Genomic DNA, 27,159 nt, shown 5'->3' with positions numbered 1-27,159 from the left:
TGAAATTCAAATTATTTATCTTATTTAAATTTTATAATTTTCTTAAGGTTTTTTGCCGGCCCATTTGCCAGCACACGCTGAGGAGGCTGGTTGTCAGCCGTATCGAGGCAAGGCCTGCGCCGATTACATTGGAAACGGCTCTGTTTTTGTCACAGCAATCGGTCAAACCATGATCGAGAAAAAATTGTCTGCTGCTTTCTCCGTCATCAAATCATCTCCGTATGTTTAAATCAAATTTCAAATTTTCTACGAAATTCAAATTTGTGTTCAAAATTTTAGTGACTTGTCCATGAGATGTTCTGAATTTGCGAAACCGTCCCTCTGCTACACTGCCTTCCCAGTTTGTTCAGAGGAAAGTGGAAGACCGAGGGTTGTGTGTCGAGAGGAATGCGAGCTGCTCGAACAAGATTTATGCCGAGTCGAGGTAAAATAATATCCTTCAACGCAATTCTTCTGTAATTAATCAACTTGAAAATTGGTTAAATTCTCAGTTGGGATATCTTTTAGAGTTAAAAATAATTTTTTTATTAATTAAGAAGAAAATAATTTAAATTTTTCCAATTTATTTATATTTATTTGTATAATAACTTTTTTAATAATAATGCAACAAATATATTACTTTACTTATTAACTTTTGAAATGTTAAAAATGAAAAACATTGTTCCTCATAGGTTGCCATTGCCAAGAGACACCCTTCAATTGGCCAGCAGTTTGTGCTGCCCGACTGCAACTCGTTGCCACCAGTTGGGTCTGACGACAGCCGAGACTGTCAGCGTCTCGGAATTCCTCACGCACACAACATTGTCATCCCAGAGCATGGGTGTTTCAAGGATAGGGGCCAAGATTACAGGGGCGTTGAGAGCAGTTCAGCCTCAGGGCGGCCCTGCATGGCCTGGTCAATGCAGCAGTCAGGCTTGAAACCTGCCGAATTCCCTGAGCTGAGCGGCGGACACAGTTTCTGCCGCAACCCAGGCGGCCAAGAACAGCAACCCTGGTGCTTTGTTGGACCTTCTCACAGGGAACTCTGCGCTATTCCTAAATGCGGTGAGTTTTATTTCTTATTTACAAGTTTTTTCAAGTAAAATTCATATTTTCTATCTTAATATCCACCAAAATGAATCTAGCCAATAATGAATTCAATCTTGATTATAATTTCATTTTGATTTATGAATCTAGTGGACAACATGTGGTTGTATGCCGTGGTCGGAGCTGCAGGTGTGACCTTCATCGTACTTCTACTCCTTCTCTACTGCTGCATTAGACTTCGCAAAAGCAAAGCCAGACGTCCAACGCACGCTTTCCCTTCTCCGAGGAACGGAGGCGCTTCCATAGGTATGTCGATTATATAATTTTCTTACCAATTTTGCTTGACTGTTTTAACTGAGTGAACTGACTGCATTTTTTAGGCAAAGGGAGTGGAATCATGATTCCTGGCCAGCAGCAGGACTCGCGGCAACTCGTCGAAATGAGCTCTCTTTTAGGCTCTCACCAAAAAGGTCCTCGTTCCGACGGCGGACACTCTGGAGCAGGAAGTTCCTCTTCGACCGGTGGCTGCCGAGCCAGGGAATTCATTCAGGAGCATGTTCGTCTGCTCCAGGAACTAGGAGAAGGCGCTTTTGGTTAGTTAAAATATAAAAATTTCAAATTCTAGGTTTTTCATAATAAATTTTCAGGCAAGGTTTACAAGGGAGAGCTGTTGCTGGACGGCATGCCAACGCCTGTCGCTGTTAAAACTCTCAAGGAAAATGCCACCGCAAAAACGCAGCAGGATTTCCGCAGGGAGGTGGATTTGATGTCCGATTTGAGGCATCCGAACATCGTCTGCCTGTTGGGAGTCGTTCTTCGAGGAGAGCCGCTGTGCATGCTATTCGAATACATGGCACATGTAATAATAAAAATTTCATGCAAATCGTGGTTTTTACCATTTTAATTTCAAAGGGTGATCTTCACGAGTTCCTGATGGCCCATTCCCCATTCAACGAGCCCGAGGCTGGAGAAATCCGCAGACCTCAGCTGGACCAAGCAGATTTCCTTCACATTTCTATTCAAGTAGCAGCAGGTAAAATATAATAATTTAATATCAATATGAGGTGTTAAAATTTTTTAATCTCCCAGGCATGGAGTACTTGAGTGGTCACCACTATGTGCACCGAGACTTGGCTGCGAGAAACTGCCTAGTCGGAGACAATCTGACTGTAAAAATTTCCGACTTTGGACTCTCCAGAGACATTTACTCGTCGGACTACTATAGAGTACAATCTAAGTCTTTACTCCCAGTCAGGTAAAAAGAAAGTCTTAATTTTAATTCTTATATTCTAAATTTCTTTATCCAAACTCCAGGTGGATGCCACCAGAGTCAATTTTATATGGCAAGTTCACAACTGAGAGTGATGTTTGGAGCTACGGAGTGGTTTTGTGGGAAACCTACAGCTATGGCTTACAGGTAATGCATTTTCTTAAAAAAAATTTCCATTCCTTACTTAATCCACATTACAGCCATATTATGGATACAGCAACCAAGAAGTCATTGACATGATCAGGTCGAGACAACTCCTCCCTTGTCCTGATTCGTGCCCGTCTCGCATCTACTCGCTGATGATGGAGTGTTGGCACGAAGTTCCTTACCGGCGACCATCATTCCCCGAAATTCACGCCCGGCTACGGACGTGGAGTGCGATGCCCGCACCCACCCCTTCCCACGGTAACTTGGTTTCCTATTAGGTGTTGCAATCCATGTGTGGCTTGGATCTGCAATCAAATTGCCAAGCTATTTTTTTTAAGAGGAGAAGTGCACCTGCAAAGGGCACTTGACATCTAAATTTTTTAATGAAATGTGTAGACTGTGGTGTTCTGTTGCATGTTTTAAAAATTATTGGTGTTCGAAGCTCTGGTGAGGATATTTTTTACACTGATTTTTCTTTTAAGTGTTCTTTCTTTGCAAATTAGAATTATTATAAATATTTCATTTTTAATTACATTTATTTTTCACTTTTTGAAAAAATTACAATCCCTACCAGAGTATTCGCTAAATTTTTTGATATCTTTGTAAAAATTTGAAGAATTGGCTTTGCCAAGTGCCCTATCATGGTGCATCTCCTGCAAAAGGGACTCAACGAGGCGTTGAAAACAGTTTTTCTGTGATTCCAGGCGCGCCAAGCATAGGCGGCAGCAGCAGTCAGCGCTCGAGCACTGGCCCCAGCAACAACACCGGCTCCACTCAACTCAGCAGCCACCACCACCCTCACCACCAAGCGTACCCGCAGCCCTACGCATCGAGCCCTTTCAACACCTTCAACCCCAACATGCCCGCCCAGTACAATGCAGTGCAGTACTTGAGGGGCCAACAGCAGCAGGCCTGCCAGAGTCCTCACCGGGGCGGAGGCCAACACCACGTCATGGGCTCCTTCCACGGCGACGGCAAAGTCTCCAACATTTGAATTTTTGATTCGAGAGTTTAGGGGGTGCTTTGATTGGATCAACCATACTGCACGCGGGGTGACAGCTTTGTACATTGGAGTTATGCAAATTCTGTTTCGCATTCATCGCTAGTTGACGTTTTAGAATTTCACCGGACAATATTAGGCCATCCCGCGTCTTTTAACCAAATACCAAAGTTAAATGAATTTCACTAATCATAAGTCTGATCAGCAGCGAAATCGATCAAAGCACCCATTTAAAATTTGTACAAATCTGCTGCGATTTTTGGCCAAGTCCGATCATGAACGCAATTATAAATTACATGAAAGTCATATTGTGTCATTTTTGTAAGTGTGTAAAAAGTTATTTTACGGCAGTATTATTAAATTGTATGTACATGTTGAGTGATACTGTACCATGACAAAACACGTTTGCCATAAAATACCTCTCTCGAATTCTATTGCTGGACTCATGGTCAATGTCTTGGTGTCACTTCATTGTGTAACTGTTGTATTAATCTTTCTGTGCCACCAATTTTTCTCATTTTTTTCTAATGAGGCAGCTTTTTTAAAATTTAGGACTAAAATACTCACTTTTTTATTTGACGACTATGAATCTGATTAGAATTATGCATTTAATTCCTTCTCACCAGCAAATAAAATTATATATTGGTGCAGCTTAAAATAATTGTAAGCGACTACAGTATGAATCCTAATTTTGAACTTTTCATATTTATTTCGATTGTGATTAATGTGGTTTTAATCCTCTATGTTATGTAAATAAAATTTTGTAAAAAAAAAGAATAATACAACTACAGAACGAAATAGAGTTTTTTATCAAGCTGAATGAACATGGCGTAGTCTGTGTGATTTTTGTAAATATATAAGCACAACTATTTAACTTTACCTCTTTCATTTCTCTTATCAACCAGGATTATTAATTTACAAAATAAACAATTATTTCCCAATAAAATAATAACTTTTATTTTCTTTTTCAAATGAGTAAAAGCTTAAAATTGTCGAACACGACAAAAATTTAAAAGTCGATAAAATAAGGAACAAAAATATTAATACGTCCGAGAAAATCTTCAGTGGTCACCAGATAATTCGGATCCAAGTGCACCACGCTCTGGTAACTCAGGTTCAACCTTTGTGTTGAGGCATTAAAATATCATATTTCGCTCTTTATAAAAATACAACGTAATTCGCCGAGTTAAATGAATATACATCTCACGCCCACTAGCAGACATACACACATTGAGCCGCAAATAATTGCATCAAAGTGCAAGGAATCTTTGATTAGAAGAAATTAAAATGCCAACCACAATGCAAGAAAAGCAATTGATCAAGTTGAATCTGCTAGGGGTTTCAAATCTTTTGAAGGTGACCTGCTGACAGTTCGAACTGGAGACTCAGGGTCAGCAGACGACCTGCCACTTCCTGGGCCAACTTCACAGGTTAGGGAGAATTTCAGTTTCTTTCCAGTAAACCTAGAGTAATGATATTAAATTAGGAAAACACTGTTTTTTTTTTTAATATAAATAAATTTATCTACCTTGAATAGCTGTTGTCAAACATTAGTGTGTAAAGACCTTCTTTCCTTGCCTTCAGCTTGCCCCTGATCGGATGCAAATGGGAATTGACCCTAGTTGTGGGCACCAACATTGATGAATTTTCAGGTGGAACGTCGGCGTCAGGTTTGTAGAGGATCGAAAATGCTATACACTGATGAAATAAAAAAATTTAAGACCTTCAATGAAACAAATTGAAATCTTACATTTGGTTCAGTAGAAAATTGCCAGGTAATGTTAACTTGGGGTGCCAAGTCTTCGGCAACGACCAAGAGAGGGACTCCATAAATGACACCGGCTCGAACCCAAATCTCCTCACTCAATCCGTGTCCCAACATTTCCGCAACACGCTTCGTCATTCCAGACTGCACCTCACTGGATTGGAATAAGAAGGTTTAAATAACATTTATTTATCTTAATTCTAAATAATCACTTTGATTTCCAGTACTGAAGAATTTCAGGGTTGGGAGTGTAGGGAACGCATTGGGAGAGGTTCACGTCGTCTTCACTGATCACAGAAAAGTCTTCCTCGTCGTCACTGTCAGGCCGCACATCAAAAGCTGTTTTTTTTTTTTAATTAAATAAAAATTATTGTTTTTTTGTTAAAAGTTTTTCTTACAAATAGGTCCCTCAGTAGAATCCTCAGATAAGCAGGTAGCACCAGTTTCTTCAGAGTTAGAAGCATCTGAGTTTTCTTGAAACTTCGAATGGCACTCTGAGCAAGAGCGAGTTCTTCGACTGAAATGAAACATTATTTAATAACCATCTTATTAGATACAATAAAATTAATACCTAGATTCCTTGCTGACTGGCAGCCAATGGCTGGAGCAGGCACCACAGAAGATCAGTCCGCAATGTCTGCAGTGGTGTTTCCTGACGAGAAGAGAAAATTGTACTCTGCAGGAGGAGCAATGCTGCGCCAAGCTGTCGTGTTGCCACAGTCGGTCTCGGTTCGCTTGCTTCAGCTGGTAGCACTCTTTGAAAAGTTTCTCCTTTTGCCTGAATAAAATACATGAAATTTCTCTCACTTGAATGAAATTTGGAATTTACTTGACTAAATTCATGACATGCTCTTGAAGGTTTTTGATGTCGGATTGCAGTTGAACCATTTCCTCGCCTTGAGCAGAAAGCAGGGCATCCTTAGCAAGCAATTTGGCTCCGAGTTGGTTTTCAGTCTCACTCAACTGTTAGAAAAGCACTTAAGTATTTGAGGTGAAGAGTTAAAATAATTGAGTACCTCCTGAACCTGTTGGATTAAATCGACGCATTCCTTTGAAGTCGTGGCAAGAGTCTCCTTAAGATCTTCCCTGCCTGTCGCCTCGTCCTCCAAACTCTTTTCCAGCCTCTTCAGTTCCTTTTTTGTCTGAGCAATCGTTTCACTTTGACAGTTGAAGTCTTCCAACAGCTTAGCCAGTTCAGCCTCTTTCGCTTCCTTCGCAGCTTGCTCCGCCAGCAGTTTCTCAGCCACTTCGTCTTTTTCTTTTGTGACCTGTAAAGAAAATTTTTAATTGAAATTGTACAAATAATTTTAAATTTTCAGTTAATTAGTTAAATCACACTAACAATCAAAAGTCACAGGAAACAACAACAAAAAAACCATCAATCCGTTAGCTCTGTTAATTGACGAGGTCATGCGCACGCACATGTACCTTCGGGGTTTGGTCTTCGGAGCGAGCAGGGCTGAGTTTGAGCCTCAAACTGCTCTTCCTGCTGGCACAAGTGCTTTCTGCCTGCAGATAGGCAGGGGAAGGTGATTTGCTGTCGTCAGCATTGCTGGCTGCTAATTTCGCCGCTTCTCTCCTTTCGCGCCTCTGCAGTCTGCGAGCCTCGATCGATTCTTCGGTCTCGGCGTCAAAAAACTGGTCCTCCTCTTTTGGCTCCTTGGGCTCTAATTTAGCAGCCTCTCTCCTTTCCTTCCTCTGCAGCCGACGCGTCTCCCTGTCCTCGTCTGTGTCAGGTCCGTACTGCTCGTGCAATTCCTCTAGCCGGTTCGAAATAGCCACACTCATGTTGGACGTCCGCACCACATTTTTGAACAACTGACTCGCTTGCTCCTCCATCCTCGTCAACCTGGCGTCCCTGGCGTCGAGCATCTCCTCAAAATCGGTTCTCGGCGCCTCTGCCTGTTCGTTTTTCAAATTGTCCTGCTCTTCTTGAGTCTGGACTGATTCCGAAGGCGCGCGGGGAGTGAAAATTCCAACCGACTTGACACTTGAAGCATTTTCATTTTCGTCACTGATGGTTGACTCGGTGAAATTTGAGCTGCCGGGTCGAGAGGTTTCCTCGGGTGTCACAACGGACTCGGACGACCTTTCGCTGCCGGTGATTCCTCCGCTGTTTTCCTCGCCTTCAGAGGTGGATCCGCTGTCGTCACCCCTGTCGTCGGAAAAGCCACTTTCCCCTGAATTCATTTCCAGTGAGTCGTCGGGCACCAGGGGTCGGTTGCGGCGCCTCGAGACAAATTCGTTTTTCAGCTCCTGCCAGGTCTCCTCCGACTCTCTCGTCTTGTTTCTGGCCTTTTTCCAAATATCGTTGCAGTGCTGCAGTTCTTCTTTCAGCTCGTTGACGATTTTCCTCTTTTGCTGGATGTCGTACCTGAGGATGGCCTCTGAAGATCGCAGCTGCGAGTGCTGAGTTCTCATTTTATTCACAACGCCCCAGGTCTTTTTCAGCTCAAGCAGAACAAGAGACAAACGCCTCTCCTGCTGGTGAAGCTTTGACTCCAGGTGGCCGTTCAAATTCCTCAGCTGGCCAAGTTCCCTTTCCAGCGATTTCTTTTCCAGGATAAGATCCTTCAGCCTGAGGAAGGTCTGACTCACACTGATTACGTTTTGAGGGCCGGTGGGGGTGTTTATGCTCTTGTAGCAGCCCTCGGAGCCGCTCACAGGAGGCTGCGGACCTTCAGGGTTGTTTTCCAGGATGTCCGACAAAGCGCCCCACACCTTGGAGTGGTTGGTGCTGTTGTCAGAGTCGTCAGTCACAGCCTCCTGAAGCGATTTGATTTTCTCGGCGTCAACGTCCGATTTGCCCAGCTCGGCAAAAAGGTTGTTGATCATGGCGAGTTGGGTGGTGAGAGATTTGCACTCCTCGGAGGAAGCTACAATTTTATCCTGCAACTCCAACACTTCCTGTTCCTTCTTTGCAAAAGACTCCTTCATCCTCTCGTACTGCTCATCCAAACATTTGTATCTCTTGCTCATCAGCTCGATTTGCCTGTCTCGATCCTCACCAGCTTCTTTCAAAGCTTCGTTCTCCAGGGTCATGATTTCTATCCTTTGCGCGTAAATAGTTTTGAGGGCCCTGATGTTTTCCAACTGGCTCTCGTATTCCTTCTTCAGGTCGGTGTTGGCCATCGACTCCGGTTTGAAGGCGCTGCTGAGGACTGTGTTCTTCTCCCGCTCTGCTTCCAGCATGTCCTCAAGGTTCTGCACCTTTCGCTGCAGCTGCGCCACCTCCGTGTCTCGCATGCCCAGCATTTGTTTGCCGATCGAGACAACGTCTTTGAGAGCAGTGACTTGTTCTGTTAGTTTTTGGACGTACAGCTCATTTGTCGAGTACTTGTCACGTGAGCCTGCCATAGTCGTGCTAGCCTAATAACCGGCAGAGTAAATGTCAAGAGTTAAAAATAATAAACCCAATTTTGCTTCACCAAGAGAGAAGAACAAAAGAAATATTCTAAAATGGTAAAATAGGCCAAGTTTGGCAGATTTATTGTCTGCTACTTAATAAATTTTACCTTTGTGAGATCATCTCGGAGCTGACCGTTTTCCTTCAAGAGGTTGTCGACACACTTTTGCAAACTTCCCATCTCCCACTTGGCCTGCTGCACTTTCTGCTCCAATTCAGCTGCCCACCTTGTTTCCTCAGTCCTGCGCATAATAAATTAAGTACGGCCGGTATAAATTTAGCTGTGAATTAACGCACCTCAATTTTTCAACCACTCTTTCGTAATCCTCGCCGACTTCTGCCAGTTTTTTCTTGAGTTGTTCCGTGTCGTCCAGCTGCTCTCGGTAATTCTTGCTCCGCGCCTCACTCGACTCCAGCGACGCCTTGACAAACTCAAACTCCTCCAGCTGCTTGGTCATTTTGCTGCACTCCACCTCCATGCTGCTCATGTGCGTTTTAAGCGTATTGTTTTCCGACTGCGTCTCCAAAAGTTTCATTTTCAGTTCGTGCAGTTCTGTGTCTTGATCTGCTGCCGACTCGGTGTGTGATTTGATTGTTTCTCTCGTGGTCTTTTCATTTTCCTGCAACTGCTTCTGCAGCCGCTGGCACTCTTCTTCATAAAATATCAATTTTTCGTTCAAATGTTTCAGCTCGAACGTTTGCGATTTGAGACTCTCGATTTCTTTTTCACAATTTACTTTGTCGAGGACGGCGCCGTCCTTCTCCAGGCGCAATTTTGAAACTTCTTCCTGCAGCTGAAGGTTGCCGTCGCTAAGTGATTTGATTTCAGTCTCATACTTGCTGATTAAGCTCTTCACTTCTTCTCTGTGCTCAAAAACTAGTTGCCTAACTTCATCTGTGGGTGACAAAGTCTGAAAAAATATTGCAAAAATTAATTTAATATTTAAAAAATGTCTTTAATCCGCGTTAATTAAATCAAATTTTTATTCATTTTAGAAATTTAATTGTGCCCCTGTGGAGCGCGCGCGGCGTGTTGCTGGCCGAAAGCAACTTTCTGGCGCACTTCCATCACATTCGGTCGCAGCTTTTGAGTCAACAAGCAATGGAACGTGCACCGTTTTGTACTATTTACATACACACATGTGGCACAGGATAAACACCAAAGGCTAAATTTACATCCCTGGAGGATCGTTTTGCTCTCAGAGCAATATAGAAATTATGAAACTGGAGATAAATTCACGCTGCTCAAGTACAAGGGCTGCATTATTTTTTACCCGGCAAGAGTTTTCTATTCTTGGACGCACTCCTCTCTGACGCTCTCGCGAGTTAATTAATAATCAAAGTTTGCCAAAGTGTTGGCTGGCAAAGAGAGTAACATTTGCTACTATTGTCCTATCAAACTTTACAAACAGCACTTTGTTTGCGAGTCTATTTTGGCGAATGATGCAGAAAAGCACCTGGTGGATCACATTTCGCGCGAAAACACGCATTCAAAAATTCTAGTGTTTTCCTCAAGGAAAAAAGAGAGACAATAATTAGCAGCTTATTTATAAACAAAAAACAAAGGGAGAGCAAAAGATGTGCGCATTTGAGGCAACTGCGCAATGCTTTTGATGTGAGAGCCATTTGTGCGCAAAAAATTGGCCAACATTCAAATTTTAGTTCCGCTTTACTAAGAAGAGTGGTTGGATTTTGGATTACATTTTTTTGACGCATTTTCGTAAATAATTTCCCTGATATTTTTAATTAAAAAATAACCGCTTCAATTTCTAATTGCAGTACATTTTAAAATTGACTTCAGTAATTTTTTTTAAATATCTTTTATTGGTAATGTCAAATTAAGTCTTCAAAATAGTAAAAACCACTATATATTACGGGACGACAATTGAAAATTTAAACAATAATTTTTGCCCAGACTAGATTTGACTAATACCAATAAGAAGACCTGCATAAAATGAGATTGTCTACTTGTCCACCAAGTTTCCAATTTCAAATTAAAATGGGTGAAATGAACATTGGATTACATAATAGAAATTGTAGTAAATTTATCAATTATAATTTTTTAACTTACAGTAGGAGTATTGTTTCTGTTATTCTGCCGTGAATCCTCAGGTAAACTCTCCATGGCCCCCATGCTTCCTGGGGGTGGGCTGCTCGGATCCTGAAATCAGAGTATTTCGGTTGAAATTTAAAATCAAAGAACCCAGAAACCATAAAATTAACCAAACGTGTCTGCCAAGAATCCGACAATTCGAACTCACCATTTTCAAAAGCCTTTTGCCACAGCTCGGTTTTAAATTCCTCAACGTGAATCTGAACGATCTGTTCTCTGCGATTTCGGGATACAAACTGGCGTCCGCGTGCAAATGCGTGTGTCTACTTGGCCACCGTCCGAGAGGGGAAGTTTTCAAGAGGATAAGACGTAATACCCGACGCACCAGGACTTTTCGCGGAGGGGTGCGTTTCTCTCTGGCTGCGCTTTATCTTAATTATGAAGGTTAACGACTACCTAATGAAGAAAACATTGACTTTAGCGCAGAGAGTGCAGCGCGTTTGACAACAGCAGTAAAATCGTCCTACCCCTTCACCGAGATGGATTCTTGGCACACGTTTGGCGCCCCCATTGATTGCAATCGCGGTGTAAAAAATAATTGGCAAGCACTAATTCGAGGTTGGGAAATGGAACAACTTTTATAAAACTATAATCCTCATAAATACTTACGAGGGAAAAGCTGCTGGAGTACAAACTGGCGGAACTCGTGCTCCGACTCAGCGGTTTCCAGCTCAGGTTTCTCGACGGAGAGCCAAAATTGCGTCTGAAACGAAAATTAAGAGTCGGAGTTATTAATTGCAACTAAAGTTACAAATAATTAGACATTTTAATGCCACTTTTATAAATAATTGATTCTGGTTTGTTTGCTTGTGCTTAATTATATATAAACGCATATTGGGAAGAAAACTGGAGTGAAACAGTTTCATAAAAAATTAAAAATATTATTGGCATGAAAAATAAAGAAAGGGGGGAAATTTGAAGCCCTAGATGTATGCTTTGCTCTAACACTAAATTAGCGTTGCGAAAATGGTGGAAACTAACTACAATTGAAATTCTTGTATAAGTCAAGTATCTGAATTGCTTATGTACATCAAATATAGATCTTTAAAAGTTTTTTTTTGCGCATTATTATAATTTTTTTTTATTAACTTTAATAAGACAGTGAATTTAAAGCAATTAAAAAAAAAATAAGTTAACCGATTCGTTGAATTTAACAATTTGTATTAGTTTTCAAGCTAAATAAACTTTCATTGAACCAAACCAAAATTTTATTTAATTTCTCAAACTTTTAACAAGTTTGAAAATTCAACGAATTTTACAATTAAAACTTTGTTAAATTGCCTTAACTTTTATTAAGGTAAACAATTTATTGACCTTAGAGTTAATATTTTATTAAATTGCTCAAACTCTTATTACGTTTAAAAATTTATTTAATTTTTCAAAAATTTATTTATTCTCCATTCAGATACAATATGAAAACAACATCTTGCATACATTATTAAAATTTATATAAAATAGAGTTTTACAGTAAAATTTTTATTAAATTGCTCAAGTCTTTTAACAAATCCAAAGCAGTTTATCCGCAAGGTCAAATTGCAGCTGCTTATTCACCCATTTCTTCAAAGGACTTTTTCTGACGAAACAAAAGAGAGCAGACATTGCTAATCACTCGTTTGAAATTAAGAAAATCTCTCGTCTGCACTTCATCTCTGCGCGTTTGTTTCTTTCGAAAATAAGGACGACGCAGACTGCCGGGCAATAATACTGCGTGGTCGAAGACCTCGTGATCGCCTCTCTATCTCTTTCTCTCGGAATAAACCCCAGCTGTGCACTCGCCGCAGGAAGCAGAGAAGATACGCATTTGGACCAAAAATCGCTCCGTCGTTTGGAGACGCGACTCGCGAGATCTGCGCGAAATAAATAAATCGCGTGCCACTCGCGGACACACCGCAAATCCATCTTCAATTCGCTCAAGGGCGGGTGCTGAAGGACATTCATCGCGCACGTTTTAACCCTTTCGAGTAATTAACCGCGACACAAATCACACGCGAGATTAGCGCATACCGGCTAATTGACTTCAGCCGTCACTTTAAGTAGACGTTTAAAATTGTTGAAAACCAACAATAAAAAGCATTTAAATCTTTAAATTAGCAGCAACAATAGACTTAATTAGCTGTGCGGAATACAAACGTTTTTAATTAATTGTGAAGGGAAACTGCTACTAATTAAAATTCCAAGGTGCTTATAGTGAAATTTAGTAAAAGGGGAAAAAATTTGATGTAATTGTCTTAAAATTATTAAAAAAATTACTCAATTTAAAAATTGCACTTGTTTGGTTTCATACAGTTTCATAATAAAAATACCTTGGAAGGCCTAGAGTTTTGCAATGTACGTTTTCATTTCCTCAATACTTAATACATCTTTTTTATGATATGAAACAATTTATAAAATTTTAATAACAAGAAAAATATTAATGTGAATTATCAATAAAATTTGAATAAAAAATTCAATGAATATCAATTATTTTAATCAATGCAATTGCTCCAAATTATAACATTTTTAACTCTTTTGGTAGGTTTCATAGAATGTAAGATAAAATCATTAGGCTAAGCTACAAAAATATTTCTAAAATATCTTCTTTTTTCCCCCAAGTTTTTCTTCCTGAGAAATTTGTAGATTTTTATAATTTTCTGATTCCTTCATCATGAGGTAGAGTTGAAGACCAAGATTGAAAATTGAAACTGGCAGAAACGTCGGTTTTTTAGTGATTGACAATTTTCTACAATCAGGAAAATCCCACATTCACGATTAAATGAATAAAATACGTCTATTTTAGTTTTAAATTTAAAAATTTGAAATTAAATTTCAAAACGTGGTGAAATCAAGCAGTTTTTGTTTCATTAACGCAGGCGCAGGTTATTTGGCGGTGCTTGAATCAGCCAGTTTAGTCACCTTGTTATTTCAGTTGACCGAAACGGTCACCCTAACCGACCCTAACAAACTCCACGCGCGAAACGACTCAACTCATCTGATATTTACATAAATCCAGATCTTAAAACACAGTAAATAAACTCGTCTGCTTGAAATTACAGAAATTTCAAAGAAAGGCGATTAAACAAAATTGGATCAGTGGGGCGAAGACAAAGCAGGACTTTGAAAACACAAAAGGGGAGGAAGTGGGTCGCTTGAATTACTTAATTCGGAAGAGGCTAAAAGAGCCAAGCGCGCAAATCTCAGGACAAATAAATAGTTCGCGCCGCGCGGGGCCAGAATTAAAATGATTCCCTCTGTGAAAACTCACTTTGGTATGAAAAGAGCAGCGGCGCGGCGGTCAGAGCTGTTGCAAAACGCGAAAGGGTTTTCCCGGCGACTGGCGCATTCGCGGCCGATGGAGCTTGGCCCAGAGTTGTGGTGCCGCCTCGGCCGCGGCTAACCCCGTGGAGCGACGCGCGAGTGGCCGCCGCTATTTCGGGGCCGCTGCCCAACGAGACGCGCCACCGCGACCGCCTCTACTCTGGCCTAAAAATAACCAGGCCCTTTGGATTATATATATTGTCCTGCCGCCGGTGAGCCGCAGAGTCTCAGCTTCTCGTTCGGAGAAATAATTAGTTATAGGAAAGTGGTGTTGTGACGTCATTGGCCACGCTCAGGACTTGACGTGCAATTTCAAGAGTTGACAAAAGTTGACGCCAGCCTTTGACAATGAGTAATCGACGATTTGGGACGCTCGAATTTGCATAGCAGAATTTTTTTAAATGAAACTATGGAAATCTTTACTTGATTAATTGATTGCGATGCATTTTTAATTTATTTTTTCTAAATTGATATTTAATTTTAATGAAATTTTTATTTCTTTTTCTGGAACTTACAATTAGCAAATTAGAAAATAATACAGGCATTTTTTAAAGAATATAAAAAGTTAAATAATTATCTTTTATAAACGCCATTTTTATTTAATATTTAACGAGATTTTCTCCCAGGTTGATAAGATTGGTTCTTGTGTTGATTTTAAAAAATAAATAAATAAAAATATAAAAAATAACCTTCCTCTAATTTAACTTACGAAAATTTCAAAAAGAAGTTGCTAAATAAAATTGCACGATTTCCTGCTCTTCAACCAAGAAAATTTTATATTGCAGCAAATGAGATGTTTTTTAATCAATTATGAATTCAAGCGTTTCATATAAATAGATTATTAATAGTTCCCAAAAAATTTCAGGCTGTTTAACGAGGAAAATCTAGAAGTATCAATTACTTCTAGAATTGGCTATAGCGAGCATTTTTTGGCACTTGGCAACAAGCAGTGCCAAGGAAAAGCTTTCAAGATGAGAGATCACGGCTGTGAAACCAACTTGAAAGCGACGACTCAAGGTCGATATGAGAACCACTTCATAGCTCATTTTGCAAATTTAGATGAATCGCCGGGAAAGCAAATTGCGCCAAATTATAAACCTCTTCAATCACTTTGAGAAACACAAGCGTTGCCGTAAAATATTGAACATATAAATTTGTAGAAAAAAATTCAAGGGATTTTCCTCACCTAAACGATGGCCACTCAGCGTCCAAGTCGTGACCTCCAGGGGCAAGGTCGAAGCTGACGTCGGCCAAAGCATAAGTGGCAGAAACTAATTCTTGGGCCAAGTTTTCATCTCTCATCGAAGCCGACTCTTGATACCAGGTTGAAAGAATTTCTGGGGTCATCAGGCTCTGCTGAATGGCGTCGGCCAGACAACCATGAGCCAGGCAGTACCTGAGGAAGGCTCGACCTCGACCAAGACTTGTACGCACCTTTAAATACAATATTTTTATAGAATTTATTTTATTTAATTTAGTGCAAACCTCTGGATTGTAGGAGGCATAACGAATCGCAGAATCAACACCGCCTTTGGTAGAGACGAGGGATGATCGGAAAAAATCCCAGTACGAAGACTTCTTGCGCCCGAATAAGCTGATTTTTTCTACAACAATCATGAAATTAAAGCAATTTAAAAATATATCAATCAAATTATTACCGATATATCCGAGAAGTAGAAATTGCTCGAGTTTCACACAAAGTCTTTGACAAATTTGGCTGTCATCGTCGATAGGAATTGCAGAATTTGAAAATTCAGACACCAAGTCTTCGATGTATTCTGCAAAATTTTTAAAATTAATTTATTTTAAATTAAATAGTTGTCTCATTTTGTTTTTTAATCCCATATAGGATAATTTCATAATTTGTTGATCGATGCTGGAGAAAGTCCTGTTCATAAAAAGTTCTTAAAAAAGATCGCACCTTTTATGTCAGAAATGAGTTTTTCAGAGTTGACACTCGTGGAAAGAGTAACAGGAGAGGTCATCGTTAAATTCGCGAATGGTCACATCGGTATAAATTGAGAACAAATTCAACAGACACGATAATATAATTCAAAAGAATTCCAGCAAATCTGCTTTCTCGTCATTTTTCCAAACTTGGAGCGACTATTTACATCAACAAAAGCACCGTTGCCAGATCACTTTTCTCTACTGGGCTGGCGAGATTTGGCAACTTTTTAAACTCCTCCTCGCCGCGCCGCTTTTCCCGCCAGATTCACCGCAACAGGCTGTTAACAATATTAAAACAATTTTACGGACCTTGTTTTTTACTTTTCGGCCCGTTGAAGTCATTTGCCAAGTCATTTGCCTGCGATGGATGTTGCTGAAATCCAAGCAGGACCCTTGAGGGTCAAGGACACCGTCGGGTCGAGGGTTCAGGAGCTGTTCCAGGACTTTTTGAAAGAGTAAGAAATTGAGCCTTTAAACTGCCCTTTAAAAGTTAATACATACATAATTCGTCCAGTTTTTAACCGAAATCTCGTCAAATTCTACATTCTCCTTACATTTTTTCAATGTTTATATGTATACAAAAAATGATATTTGTTTTTATTTTAATTTATTCATTTATTGTTATTATACATTTTTTTTTTAATATTTTCATGCTTTCTGTTTTCTCAGATTTCTTAAATATTTTATATTCGCTTCAGGTTTAAAGAAGATGGTGTTCTTAAGTACCTCGAGCCAGCCAAGGAGCTCAAGAACATGGAGAAGTCGACCCTGGAGGTCAACTTCGAGGACGTGGACGCGTTCAACCAGACCCTGGCCACCACCATCTCCGAGGAGTACTACCGGGTGTACCCTTACCTTTGTCTCGCCGTGACGCATTTCGCGCAGGACCACGCAGAAGTGGACACGTCGGCCAAAGAGTTGTATGTCTCCTTCGTCGGCGTCACCACCCGCTTCAAGCTCCGCGAATTGTCCACCGCCAAAATTGGCTCCCTCCTGAAGCTCACCGGACAGGTTGTGCGCACCCACCCCATCCACCCTGAGCTTGTCCTCGGAACTTTTGTGTGCATGGAGTGCCAGACAGTCATTAAAAATGTGGAGCAGCAGTTTAAAGTAAATTTAAATTTACATTCAATCAAAAAATGATAATGATAATTTCTATTCAACACTTTAGTACACAATCCCGACCATCTGCAGAAACCCCGTATGCAACAATAGGCGCAAATTTTTGCTGGAAATCGAAAAGTCCAAGTTTGTCGACTTCCAAAAGGTCCGAATTCAGGAAATTCAGGCGGAACTTCCCCGTGGTTGCATCCCCAGAAGGTTTGTTTCTAAGATCTATTTAATAATTTTTGCAAATTAAAAATAATTTTACAGTATCGATGTTGTCCTCCGAGCAGAGACTGTTGAAACGGTGCAGCCAGGTGACCGAGTTGACTTCACCGGCAGCTTGATTGTGGTTCCTGATGTTGGTGCCATGGCCCTGCCAGGAATCAGAGCAGAGCCTCCCAAGGGTCACAAGGAGGGCTCTGATGCCGACGCTGGAATCAAAGGCCTCAAGTCTCTGGGTGTGCGAGAACTCAACTACAAAATGTGCTTCCTGGCCTGCAGTGTTGAGCAGACAAAACCTCTGGTCAGAATTATTAACTTATTTTAAAGATTCGTACATATTATTATTTTTGTTAATAGTTTGGAGGAACTGAAATGCAGCTGAACGAAATTACTCCTGAATTGATGAAGAAGTCGATGACTGATGCTGATTGGAATAAAATCTTTGAGATGAGTCGAGACAAGAATTTGTATCAGAATCTGATCAACAGCCTTTTCCCGTCCATCCACGGAAATGATGAAGTCAAGAAAGGTATTATTAATTATTCATCAATCCCCTTAATCTAAACAATATTTTACAGGAGTACTTTTGATGCTTTTTGGAGGCGTCCCGAAGCACACCCATGAAGGAACAAATTTGCGTGGAGACATCAATATTTGCATTGTTGGTGATCCTAGTACTGCCAAATCTCAGCTCTTGAAACAAGTAATTTTATTCTTAATACAAAATCAACTATACTGAAAATAATAATTGCATTCTCTAGGTTTCGGATTTTACTCCCCGTGCAATTTACACATCCGGCAAGGGCTCCAGCGCTGCTGGTTTGACAGCAGCTGTGGTCAAGGACGAGGAATCTTTTGACTTTGTTATCGAAGCCGGTGCCCTGATGTTGGCGGACAATGGTATCTGCTGCATTGACGAGTTTGACAAAATGGATCTGAAAGACCAGGTTGCTATTCACGAAGCCATGGAACAGCAAACCATTTCTATCGCAAAGGTAAACAATGGTGAAAATATAAATTTCATAATTTTTTTTATAATAACAAATTAAAAAGTGACATCGTTATGCGTTGAGAGTTTAATATTTCAGTTAATTTTTCCAATAAATCATATTAAATCTTTGATCCGTTTTAAAATTATTAAGTAAATTTTTATAGGCTGGTGTTAGGGCAACTCTGAATGCCAGAACATCAATCTTGGCAGCTGCGAATCCGGTCGGAGGCAGATATGACCGGTCCAAGCCCCTGCAGCAGAACATCATGATGACCGCCCCTATCATGTCTCGATTTGACTTGTTCTTCATCATTGTTGATGAAATGAGTGAGGTTTGTATAACAAATTTATTTACTTTGATTAGTTACTGAATTTCTTTATAAATTTAGGTGACGGATTATGCCATTGCGAGGAAAATTATGGATTTGCACCGTCATCTGGACAAAGCCTACGAAACTGCTTACACGCAGGCCGACGTACTCAAGTACATCATGTTCGGCAAGCAGTTCAAACCCGTCCTGACTCCCGAGGCTGGAGAGCTGCTTGTCAAGCACTACACCCAGCTGAGGCAGAGAGAAGGTCCGAATGCTGCAAAGTCCATGTACAGAATTACCGTCCGACAGCTGGAGAGCATGATTCGTCTGTCCGAGGCGCAGGCAAAGATGGAGTGCACAGAAACAGTGAGTTCAAAGTCACTTTTTATAATGGTGTTAAATTTAATTATGTTTCTTGATTAGATTTTGCCTCGGCATGTGACCGAATCGTTCCGTCTGATGAACAAGAGCATCATTCGAGTAGAGCAGCCAGACGTCAATTTTGACGAGGAAGAAGAGGAAATGGAAGTCGATCAACCTGCTGCGGACACTCCTCAAGAATCAGAGGAAGCAGCGCCGGCCCCTGCTGCGCCCAAGCAGAAACACACAATGACTTACGACGAGTATAAGAAAATTTCCAACATGATTGTCGTCTACATGAGAGATGAGGAGACCAAAGCTGATGGTAATATTTTTCAAAGAATCATTGAAACCAAAGTCTAAAATAATTTTATTATAGAAGAGGCCACGGAAGGTCTGAAGAGGAGTGATGTTATCAACTGGTACCTAGATCGAATTGCAGATGAGATTGAAGACGAGGAGGACCTTTTGAATAAGAAATTCACCGTGGAAAAAGTTGTAGACCGCCTCACTTATCACGTAAGATTTATTGATAATTCATTTAAAAATTTTAATTATTGATTTTGCTCAGGATCAAATTCTTATTCCTTTGACACCAGGAGAAATGGGAGACAAGGCACATCCTGCCAACGATCCTCTTTTGGTTGTCCATCCAAATTACATAATCGAATAAACTATGAATTTCTTAATTTATCAGCCAAATGTATTTTTACAAGCAACATTCAAACAATAAACAAAACTCATAATTGAAATTTTTATAATGAATCGTTATTTAAAAAATTTGCTTAATTTTTGTGCGTTTCAAGTGCAGAATGCTTTTATTTAAACTGTTTATAAAAAAAGACGCTCACAAAAAAATATCACTGGCCTTCACGAAATTTTAACATCTCGGAATCACTTCGGTCTATCACAAAAAAATTACTCGTCTAATTCATATTCGTATTTCTTCCTGAGTCTTCCATCAGGGTCGTATTTTTCCACAAGCTCTTTCCACCATTCAGGTCTGTGCTGTAGAAGGTAGAGGAGAACTTTTCCAGCCTGGACCTTCTGCCTCTCTGTGCAGCGAGAGCAGTCGGATTTCAGAGCCTCTGGTATAATTTCTGCAAAAAATAATTTAAAACGATCTTAAAAAAATATTTCCTAACTTTTGTTTATCATATAACGCGAGAACCTTTAAATTATCTTTATAAAGACATGAGATCTAATCGCTCATAAACAAGTGAGAATGAATCCCAGACAAATGTGTTTAATGGGCTCGCATTAAGATAATTTATTTCAAATCCTTGAGAGTGGCCTACTGAGAAAACGCATAATTATGTATGAAGCTCCCTTGACTGAACGCATTTGTTTCTGCGCCTTGTGTGCATAATACATTTATTTTGTTACGCCACTTTGGCGCACACAATTAGCAAGTTGCAATAAATACGCGCGTTAAGTGTTTGTTTTCCATTGAAAACTCTTTGCCGTAAACACCAGTCTGGCTCCTTTAATTCGTCACCAATGACCCTAGCAGAATTTTGCGTGGGAATAAAAATTAATCCTTAATTTTAAAAGCACCACCAGTCCCTTGATTATTTTTTTCTCTTGTTAAAGCGCACTGGCGCGAAATATGTAATGATTGAGAAAAGTTCATCATCTCGACCTTGTCTGGCGCGCTGAATTGAAAATCTTGGCTTCAACTTTTGCAAGCATTAATATCTCTCTTTCACAATTTTAGGTTAAGATTAGCAAAAGTGCAAGGACTGAATGTGTTTTTCCAGTCAATTTACAAAATTTCAACCGCAGTTACTTTCTTACTTTTGAGTTCGGCGCCTTCGCTGGTGCACGGCCCGCGACCCATGATGCACCAGTGGAAGTTCTTCATCAGCCTTGGACTGCTGAGCACATTCTCGATGGCCACGTGGTCGTACCTGTTGGTGTACATCGAACTGCTGTCCGTGGTTTTCTTCATTGGCGCCTCCGTGGTCGTGGTTGTGGTTGTCAACGCCTCGAGTCGGAGGAACAGAGCGTCGCCGAATTTGAAGCTCGTCAGGACTCGCGGCGTGGTCGTTTTGATCACCCTCGTCGTCCTGTCCAAATTCGTCCGGGCGCAGCATTCAATAAAAATTAACTGGGGACACACAAAAAACAAATTTTACCATTAATCAATTGTTAATATAAAATTTATTACAATTTTTAATTATTACCGTTTTGGAGTTTATAACAAATTTGGGAAACATTTTAACTAATTCTAACGAGATTTTATATTGATTTATTTTCTGTATACAAGGATTTAGCTACTACTTGTAAATTTAAAGGATCAATATGGAAAAATAATTTTCAAATTTTACTTATTCCATTATTATGCGATCTATATAAATTATAAATAACATATTGTAATAATTTTTTTTTTTTTTTTTACTTTTTCATTATAAAATATTGCAACATGATATCAGAAAATAAAAGTTGTTAATTTGTAAATAAATTTTAATAAGAAAAATAGTGTTTATAAAAATCATAAATAAATTTCAAGTTTTATAAGTAAAAAAAAATTATTATTAATTAAATAAATACATATTAGAATTTTTACACCTGATTTAAATTTTAAGCATTTAACATAAAATCTAAGTTAATTTTTTTATTTAAGATCATAGCCACCGTTATTGAACAATATTGGGCCGCGCGCACTCTTAATCTAAATGCTCTTGATGTATTTAACTTTCAGGTATGTCGGTCTGACAATAAGTTTTACTGCTGAACCTGAACCTGAATTAAAATTATAAACGATCAGATACGCACATATATGTATGTACAGAGCAGGAACAGAGTTTAAATATTATAGCTAGAATGAAGATTCAAGAAGTGAAACAGCCACAAAAGAAGATTTTTGAGGGTTTTATATGTTTTTATTTAATCATTTTATTCCTTGTCTAAAGAAAGATAATTGTTCAGTCGCCAAGTCAGTAAAAACACAATCCTCAACATCATTTTCACTTTTTCAGTGGGTTATATAGCATCACAGTTATTAAATTTTTCTTCTAAAAACTTCACTAAAAAAGTGTTTATTTTTCATAAATGATTTATTCTGGGTTTTTTTTCGAATTTCTTTTCTCTTATTCTAATTTATTCCTCTGTTAAATATTTCTGTAATAAATTATATCTAAACAACCTAATAAATTGTTGATAAAACCGGCTTTCCTCATTTTGTTGAGGAAAAGAGCGGAAAAAGATAAGGGCACTTTGCCAATTTGTGTTGATTTCGCAGAAACCCTGAGAATAAGAACAACAATAAAATCTTGTACTGGTCACGAGATGAGCGTTACAACCAGACTACGTGTCCAGTCGAGTGTGTCCATTTAAATCTTTAAATGTCACACGTGTGCAACGAAATGACCAGGTTAGTTTGCGAAAACCAGTTCGTTTGACGACCCAGACGCTCTACGACCTTGAATGAATAGTCTTTTGAATTTATTGAACCGAGGAAAAGTACTGCAGACTGGGATTTGCAATAAGCACGCGGTCTTTTCATATTATATTATCGCTGATCGCTTTTTCCCTGAAGTTTAGATCAAATGATTTAGTTTTATGACTCACTAATTAAGTCGTTATGCAAATGAGAACAATTAACCAACCAGAGAAGTGATACAAAAAATTCGCGATTGACCAAACACAAATTTCGTAACGTTTAATTGCTTTTAATTTAAACAGAGAACCTTTCAATAAACTCAATTAAAAAAATATTTCCACTTGTTCAAACATAATTATGAGTCATATTTTAAATCGCCCCCAAATTTTTCCAGGAAACCTTTTTTCATGAATTAAGGAAAAAAATAAATGGAGGGTTTTCCTGGTAATTATTTACTAACTAGTTACGCATCTGGCTTCTGACAAATGTCAAGGTCTGAAAGTGTGTTTAGACAAAAAATAATAATAATAATAACTTGCTGATTTTCAAAAAAATATTTTGTTTCAGTAAGGATGAAATTTATTTAGTTTACCTGATTGAAATATACCATATGGGCGATAAATTGAAAAAATTATATTTTAATTATATTTAAATATTTTTTTTTTCAAACAAGTTAGATAAAAGGAGTTTGAAATTAATTAAAGCAGCCGGCGAAAGGGTTGATATTGTAGAAGGGGTGTAAATTGGGGGTTACCTGTTGGAGAGCGGCGATCGCCGCGAGGATGAAGCCCAAAGGTCTTAGTGCCATGGCGGCAAGCTCCGATGTAAAGACGCATCCCGGTGCTAGTCCAAGTGTCGGGCGAAAATTCTCACAGGTGCCTTCATACGCTTGGCTGGTTCACCAATTAACGCCGAGGCCACCTCAAATTGGCCGACCTCACCATGCAATATTCATGCAGGTGTGCGCGCAAAGATGCGTCGTTGAGTCTTTTTTTTTATTTGTTGTTTTTCATTTAAGATGGGCAAAAACCCGTGATTTGCCAGCCACTCATCTTGAGATATGTTGTCTCGTTTTTTTTTGCGTCTTATGATTATTTTATAACAAACAATTCCCGGAAGCTCTCTTGCTTACTTTTTTACAATTCAATCATATATTAGGTAATTCATGATTTCATTGTTCATTTATTTGGGGGGTCTATACTATAATTAATCAACCAGTAATTCTGTAGATTGAACAAGGTCAAATTAATACAACTATTTTTTATTCCACAAAAAAATTGAAGAGCTCCGCCAATAAAAAAGGTAATAATTTTAATTGATAATTATTAATTTTTACTGGAACTTTTGAGATAGTATACGTTCTAAAAAAAAAGACTGCGTTCGTTATTTAACTGGAAGTTGCGTTCCATTAAACGTTCTGTGAATAATATGAATAATGCGCGCGGATTCTTTTAATTGCATTATGAAAAATTATGAGGTTCAAAATAGATCATTTTTTTTTTTTAGAAAGTGGCTGGAAAAAACATTAATAAAAATAAACCACTCAGCGTCTCTTCCACACTTCTTTAATTAAGCTTTTTTGTCAACTTTTAAAAGTATGTAAGCTACAAAGGGGGGGGGGGGGGGAAACCGCGGTCCATAACATGAAAAATTCAACTGATGGTTTATTTTTATTGTTTCAAAAGTCGCATATGAATAAAAATAGATCCATGTCTGTCGTCTGGCGAAAAATTAAGTTGTTATCGTTGCAGGTTCACAATCAAGCTTGGACAATCAGACACATAATTGGGTTCCTCATTGGCCTTGCTCGCAATTCCGAAACGCCAAATTTAAAAAAGTCATTTTGGTTGCAATTATGAGTACAACATACAATTTTCAAAAAAAAAAATTTTATTTGACCTTAGTATATGAGACAAAATCCAAAATTTTCCATTAACCTGGTGCTTACCAGATTGTAATTATTTTCTCATACTCTTCTCTTAATGTGGGTTTGTTGCCAGGTCCACAATTATTCTCTTTACACAAAAATTCATTTATAATTTAAAATAAATTTAATGATAAGTAAAAAAATTGTTTAGATGATAAAATTTCTTGATGACGGAACACATTTTTTAAGTTGTAGAAGGATATTATTAGCAGCTTTTTGTTTAATCCATTTTTTAAGATTTTAGATTGTAATATTGGTTTTTCATGGCGTGATTATTATGAAAATACACAATAAAATCTCAAAAATAGGATAGATACATCATTAAATTTTTGATTTCTTTACAAATTTGGCACAACTCACAATCAGAAGATTATTTTGAACAATTGACAAAAAAAAGAGATTTATGTCGCAGTATTGGGTAGAGGGAAGAATAAAAAATACCCCGTTTCATTGTTCCATTTTCATTTTCTCAAAAAAAAGTTTATATTTTCTGTGAATATCGAACTAAAACGTTTACTAAAAGACGCAAATGAATAATCATAGATTAAAAATTAGTTTTAAATGTGTAAGAATGGTTGTTTGAAAATCTCAAGCATTCCCACACACAAAAAAAGCTTTTCATTCTCTTCAATAATAAAAATTGATCAAACAAAATTGGCCCATTCTCACAAACTTGATTTCGGAGCATCAATCAAATAAAGAATAGAAATTGACTTTTTCACAAAGTCTTTTTTGTTGTTGCAGCCATCGAGGGTTGGTAAATTCTGCTGTGCACAAAGATTGAATCGAATCTCGTTTTTTTTACCATGACGAATCCATTTCCAGTCATAATTTTGAGAATTTCCTGGTAGATTTCAGGCGGACGATAATAAAACTCCACAGCCATCACCTGATAAATTTACATAATTTAGATAATAATAGTTAAAATCTTAGTAATTATGTTATGTGCAGATTCAAAAAAATCCCCAATTAATTTGTATTAAATAAGTGAAAAAAAAATTAAAAGCTTTGTAAATCTGGTCGAAAAATGTACTGCTAGTGAATTAAATACATGTTCATCAATCTTTAATAGAAAAAACTTTGAAAATTTCTAAATCATATATGTATTATTAAAAATAATTTAAAAATTTTGTTAAAATTCAACCATTTTTTCAAAATTCAAAATCTGAAAAATAAATATATTCACAAAAGCATTTCTTACGTCGATCGTCACACTTTTGAAGTCAATCGTCTGGAGAATTTCATATTCCGGGCCTTCAACGTCCAGAGTGAGGTAATCGATGTGCTTAATGTCCAGAACTTTCATCAACGTATTGAAGGGAACGCAAAAAGATTGGACCACGGAGCCGTATTTCGGGGGCTTTGCCACGCTATGATTCGCTCCTCCGAGGATTTTCCCAGTGTTGGTGCTGTCCAGGAACGTGACCTTTTTATAAGTCAGAATTTAGCATCCAACACGAAAAGAATGAATAAAATATACTTTCATGGATTTTCTGGTCGTGCTGAGACAAGTCGGTGAAATCCACGACCGTCTTTTCTTGGTCAGCAAGACCTTAACGTTTTTTGGCGATCCTTCGACCAGCAAACCTGTCCAGTTGAAATACTTTTCCAGCGCCAGGCTGTTGGAAAAGGTCTCGCCGTCAAACGCACCGCATTCAAAGAAGAAGCCGTTCGTCTGCCAAAATTTAAATATGGTCAGGTTTTGAAAAAAAAAAAAAAAAAAAAAAAAAAAAAAAAAAAGAGTTGGAGATAACTGTGATATATCTGAATTCTGAAAGTACATAATTTGCATAAAATATACTTTGTTTTTCAACAGGGAGAGAATATAAGTGCCGGTGTATTCCTGAGAATAGTCGGCGGCGTTTGGGTTTTGCAGAGCGTAGGGGACGCTTCGATTGTTCGGTTTGACCAAAATGCTTTTCACGTGGCTCAACAATCTCTCGTCAAACTCGGGAAGCGCGTCGAACGTGGCTTCAGTTGTCGCAGCAGGAGGATTTGTAATTGGTACTGCAGTGACCACTTTGGTTACCATCGGTGGTATTAGTGGAGGTGCCACTGCCACTGGAGGTACCACTTTAGGTGCCACTTGAGGTACTACTTGAGCCCCTGTTCGAAATTCTGGAATTTAAATTTAATTTGGCGTATTAAATCTTACTCAAAACCCTTCTCAGAGTATATTTAAAATTAACCTGTAAGAATCACAAAATTTATTCACCAAACAAGTTATTTTTAATTACTGTTTTTGTTACTTTAATTGTAAACTTGAATATAATATGAAAAAAAAAATGGGGGAAAATTAGCTCTATCATTCTAAATAATATTGAAAATTTTCATATTGATGAGATGATTTCACCTTGGATCGCCATCTGAATCGTCCACTGTTGTATAATAATGATAATGCAAAGGACACTGCCCAAAAAGTGCCACACGTACGGCGTCAGCATGTTTCTCATTATTCCTTTCGATGTGAAGAGCTGAAATACAAATGCGGCGCGTCGGCTCGCTTTTTATAATTGCGGAAACTTGCGCAGACAGGGGTATATCGCGAAACGAGGAAAAACCAGCAGCCTTTGTAAATTATTATTTTTATCAACAACTTTGACGAATGCTACTTTTTTTATTTGTAACAATGGGGTCTCGATCCGAATAGTGGTCAGATGCGTCCGCTTCTAGTACCGGAAGAGGAGTGGCAATTTATTTTACGACAAACGAGAGACATAATTTTAGAGGCAATTTCTTTAAAGAATAGCAAATTATAACGGAAAAATTCACCTACCTGAGGCGAGTCGATGAGTGCAGTGACACTTCCGAGTGGTCGGCGCGGCGAGAAAATCCATTATTCGCCTTAATTCGGTGAGATACGGGTTGATTGCTGATATTTT

The 27,159-nt window shown here is 38.7% G+C and overlaps 5 protein-coding genes across 10 annotated transcripts in view; 2 read left to right on the top strand and 3 right to left on the bottom strand.

Moving 5' to 3' along the window:
• Positions 1-4,202, top strand: part of LOC132199085 (inactive tyrosine-protein kinase transmembrane receptor ROR1-like) — a 93,679-nt gene extending 89,477 nt beyond the window's left edge. For 2 of the 4 annotated variants that reach the window (XM_059623539.1, XM_059623542.1), the window contains 11 exons: positions 48-219; positions 280-424; positions 672-1,044; positions 1,177-1,332; positions 1,407-1,619; positions 1,674-1,885; positions 1,939-2,059; positions 2,116-2,281; positions 2,341-2,443; positions 2,497-2,701; positions 3,148-4,202. In XM_059623539.1, the coding sequence (XP_059479522.1) occupies positions 48-219; positions 280-424; positions 672-1,044; positions 1,177-1,332; positions 1,407-1,619; positions 1,674-1,885; positions 1,939-2,059; positions 2,116-2,281; positions 2,341-2,443; positions 2,497-2,701; positions 3,148-3,437 (2,156 nt within the window). In that variant the 3' untranslated portion in view covers positions 3,438-4,202. Of the gene's footprint in view, positions 1-47; positions 220-279; positions 425-671; positions 1,045-1,176; positions 1,333-1,406; positions 1,620-1,673; positions 1,886-1,938; positions 2,060-2,115; positions 2,282-2,340; positions 2,444-2,496; positions 2,702-3,130 lie in introns of all 4 variants that reach the window. The other 2 variants (XM_059623540.1, XM_059623541.1) reach the window with 2 other exon arrangements.
• Positions 4,203-4,352: 150 nt separating this feature from the next.
• LOC132199084 (FYVE and coiled-coil domain-containing protein 1-like) lies at positions 4,353-16,132 on the bottom strand. 3 transcript variants are annotated; one of them, XM_059623535.1, is made up of 17 exons: positions 15,943-16,132; positions 15,680-15,799; positions 15,507-15,625; positions 15,208-15,455; positions 11,337-11,430; positions 10,686-10,775; positions 8,912-9,525; positions 8,724-8,856; positions 6,637-8,577; positions 6,225-6,476; positions 6,038-6,171; positions 5,780-5,986; positions 5,607-5,725; positions 5,421-5,547; positions 5,194-5,362; positions 4,972-5,141; positions 4,353-4,906 (listed from the first exon to the last, which is right to left on the bottom strand). In XM_059623535.1, the coding sequence occupies exons 1-17, from the start codon at positions 16,004-16,006 to the stop codon at positions 4,762-4,764; spliced, it is 4,746 nt and encodes a 1,581-aa protein (XP_059479518.1). In that variant the 5' UTR covers positions 16,007-16,132; the 3' UTR covers positions 4,353-4,761. The 3 variants fall into 3 exon arrangements, with proteins under 3 accessions (XP_059479518.1, XP_059479520.1, XP_059479519.1); XM_059623537.1 differs by lacking the exons at positions 15,208-15,455; positions 15,507-15,625; positions 15,680-15,799; positions 15,943-16,132 and adding an exon at positions 13,969-14,075 and having other exon boundaries at positions 4,354-4,906; XM_059623536.1 differs by lacking the exons at positions 11,337-11,430; positions 15,208-15,455; positions 15,507-15,625; positions 15,680-15,799; positions 15,943-16,132 and adding an exon at positions 10,876-11,088 and having other exon boundaries at positions 4,355-4,906.
• LOC132199086 (DNA replication licensing factor Mcm6) lies at positions 16,125-19,724 on the top strand. Its single transcript, XM_059623543.1, has 12 exons — positions 16,125-16,426; positions 16,670-17,081; positions 17,143-17,291; positions 17,346-17,601; positions 17,658-17,829; positions 17,879-18,003; positions 18,062-18,295; positions 18,456-18,623; positions 18,681-18,971; positions 19,029-19,290; positions 19,345-19,484; positions 19,537-19,724. The coding sequence occupies exons 1-12, from the start codon at positions 16,335-16,337 to the stop codon at positions 19,636-19,638; spliced, it is 2,403 nt and encodes an 800-aa protein (XP_059479526.1). The 5' UTR covers positions 16,125-16,334; the 3' UTR covers positions 19,639-19,724.
• Positions 19,725-19,801: 77 nt separating this feature from the next.
• Positions 19,802-23,217, bottom strand: LOC132199087 (ejaculatory bulb-specific protein 3-like). The gene is made up of 3 exons (XM_059623544.1): positions 23,105-23,217; positions 20,763-21,075; positions 19,802-20,065 (listed from the first exon to the last, which is right to left on the bottom strand). The coding sequence occupies exons 1-3, from the start codon at positions 23,156-23,158 to the stop codon at positions 19,884-19,886; spliced, it is 549 nt and encodes a 182-aa protein (XP_059479527.1). The 5' UTR covers positions 23,159-23,217; the 3' UTR covers positions 19,802-19,883.
• Positions 23,218-24,324: 1,107 nt separating this feature from the next.
• Positions 24,325-26,751, bottom strand: LOC132198877 (uncharacterized). Its single transcript, XM_059623149.1, has 5 exons — positions 26,631-26,751; positions 26,079-26,395; positions 25,758-25,952; positions 25,479-25,703; positions 24,325-25,166 (listed from the first exon to the last, which is right to left on the bottom strand). The coding sequence occupies exons 1-5, from the start codon at positions 26,728-26,730 to the stop codon at positions 24,996-24,998; spliced, it is 1,008 nt and encodes a 335-aa protein (XP_059479132.1). The 5' UTR covers positions 26,731-26,751; the 3' UTR covers positions 24,325-24,995.
• Between the last annotated feature and the right edge of the window lie 408 nt (positions 26,752-27,159).

This window comes from Neocloeon triangulifer, unplaced genomic scaffold (assembly GCF_031216515.1).
Source record: "Neocloeon triangulifer isolate White Clay Creek 2 clone unplaced genomic scaffold, ASM3121651v1 ptg000013l, whole genome shotgun sequence".
NCBI classification, from domain to species: Eukaryota; Metazoa; Arthropoda; class Insecta; order Ephemeroptera; family Baetidae; genus Neocloeon; species Neocloeon triangulifer.
The sequence above is the reverse complement of the archived record's forward strand: the minus strand, read 5'-3'. Positions and strand labels throughout refer to the sequence as shown.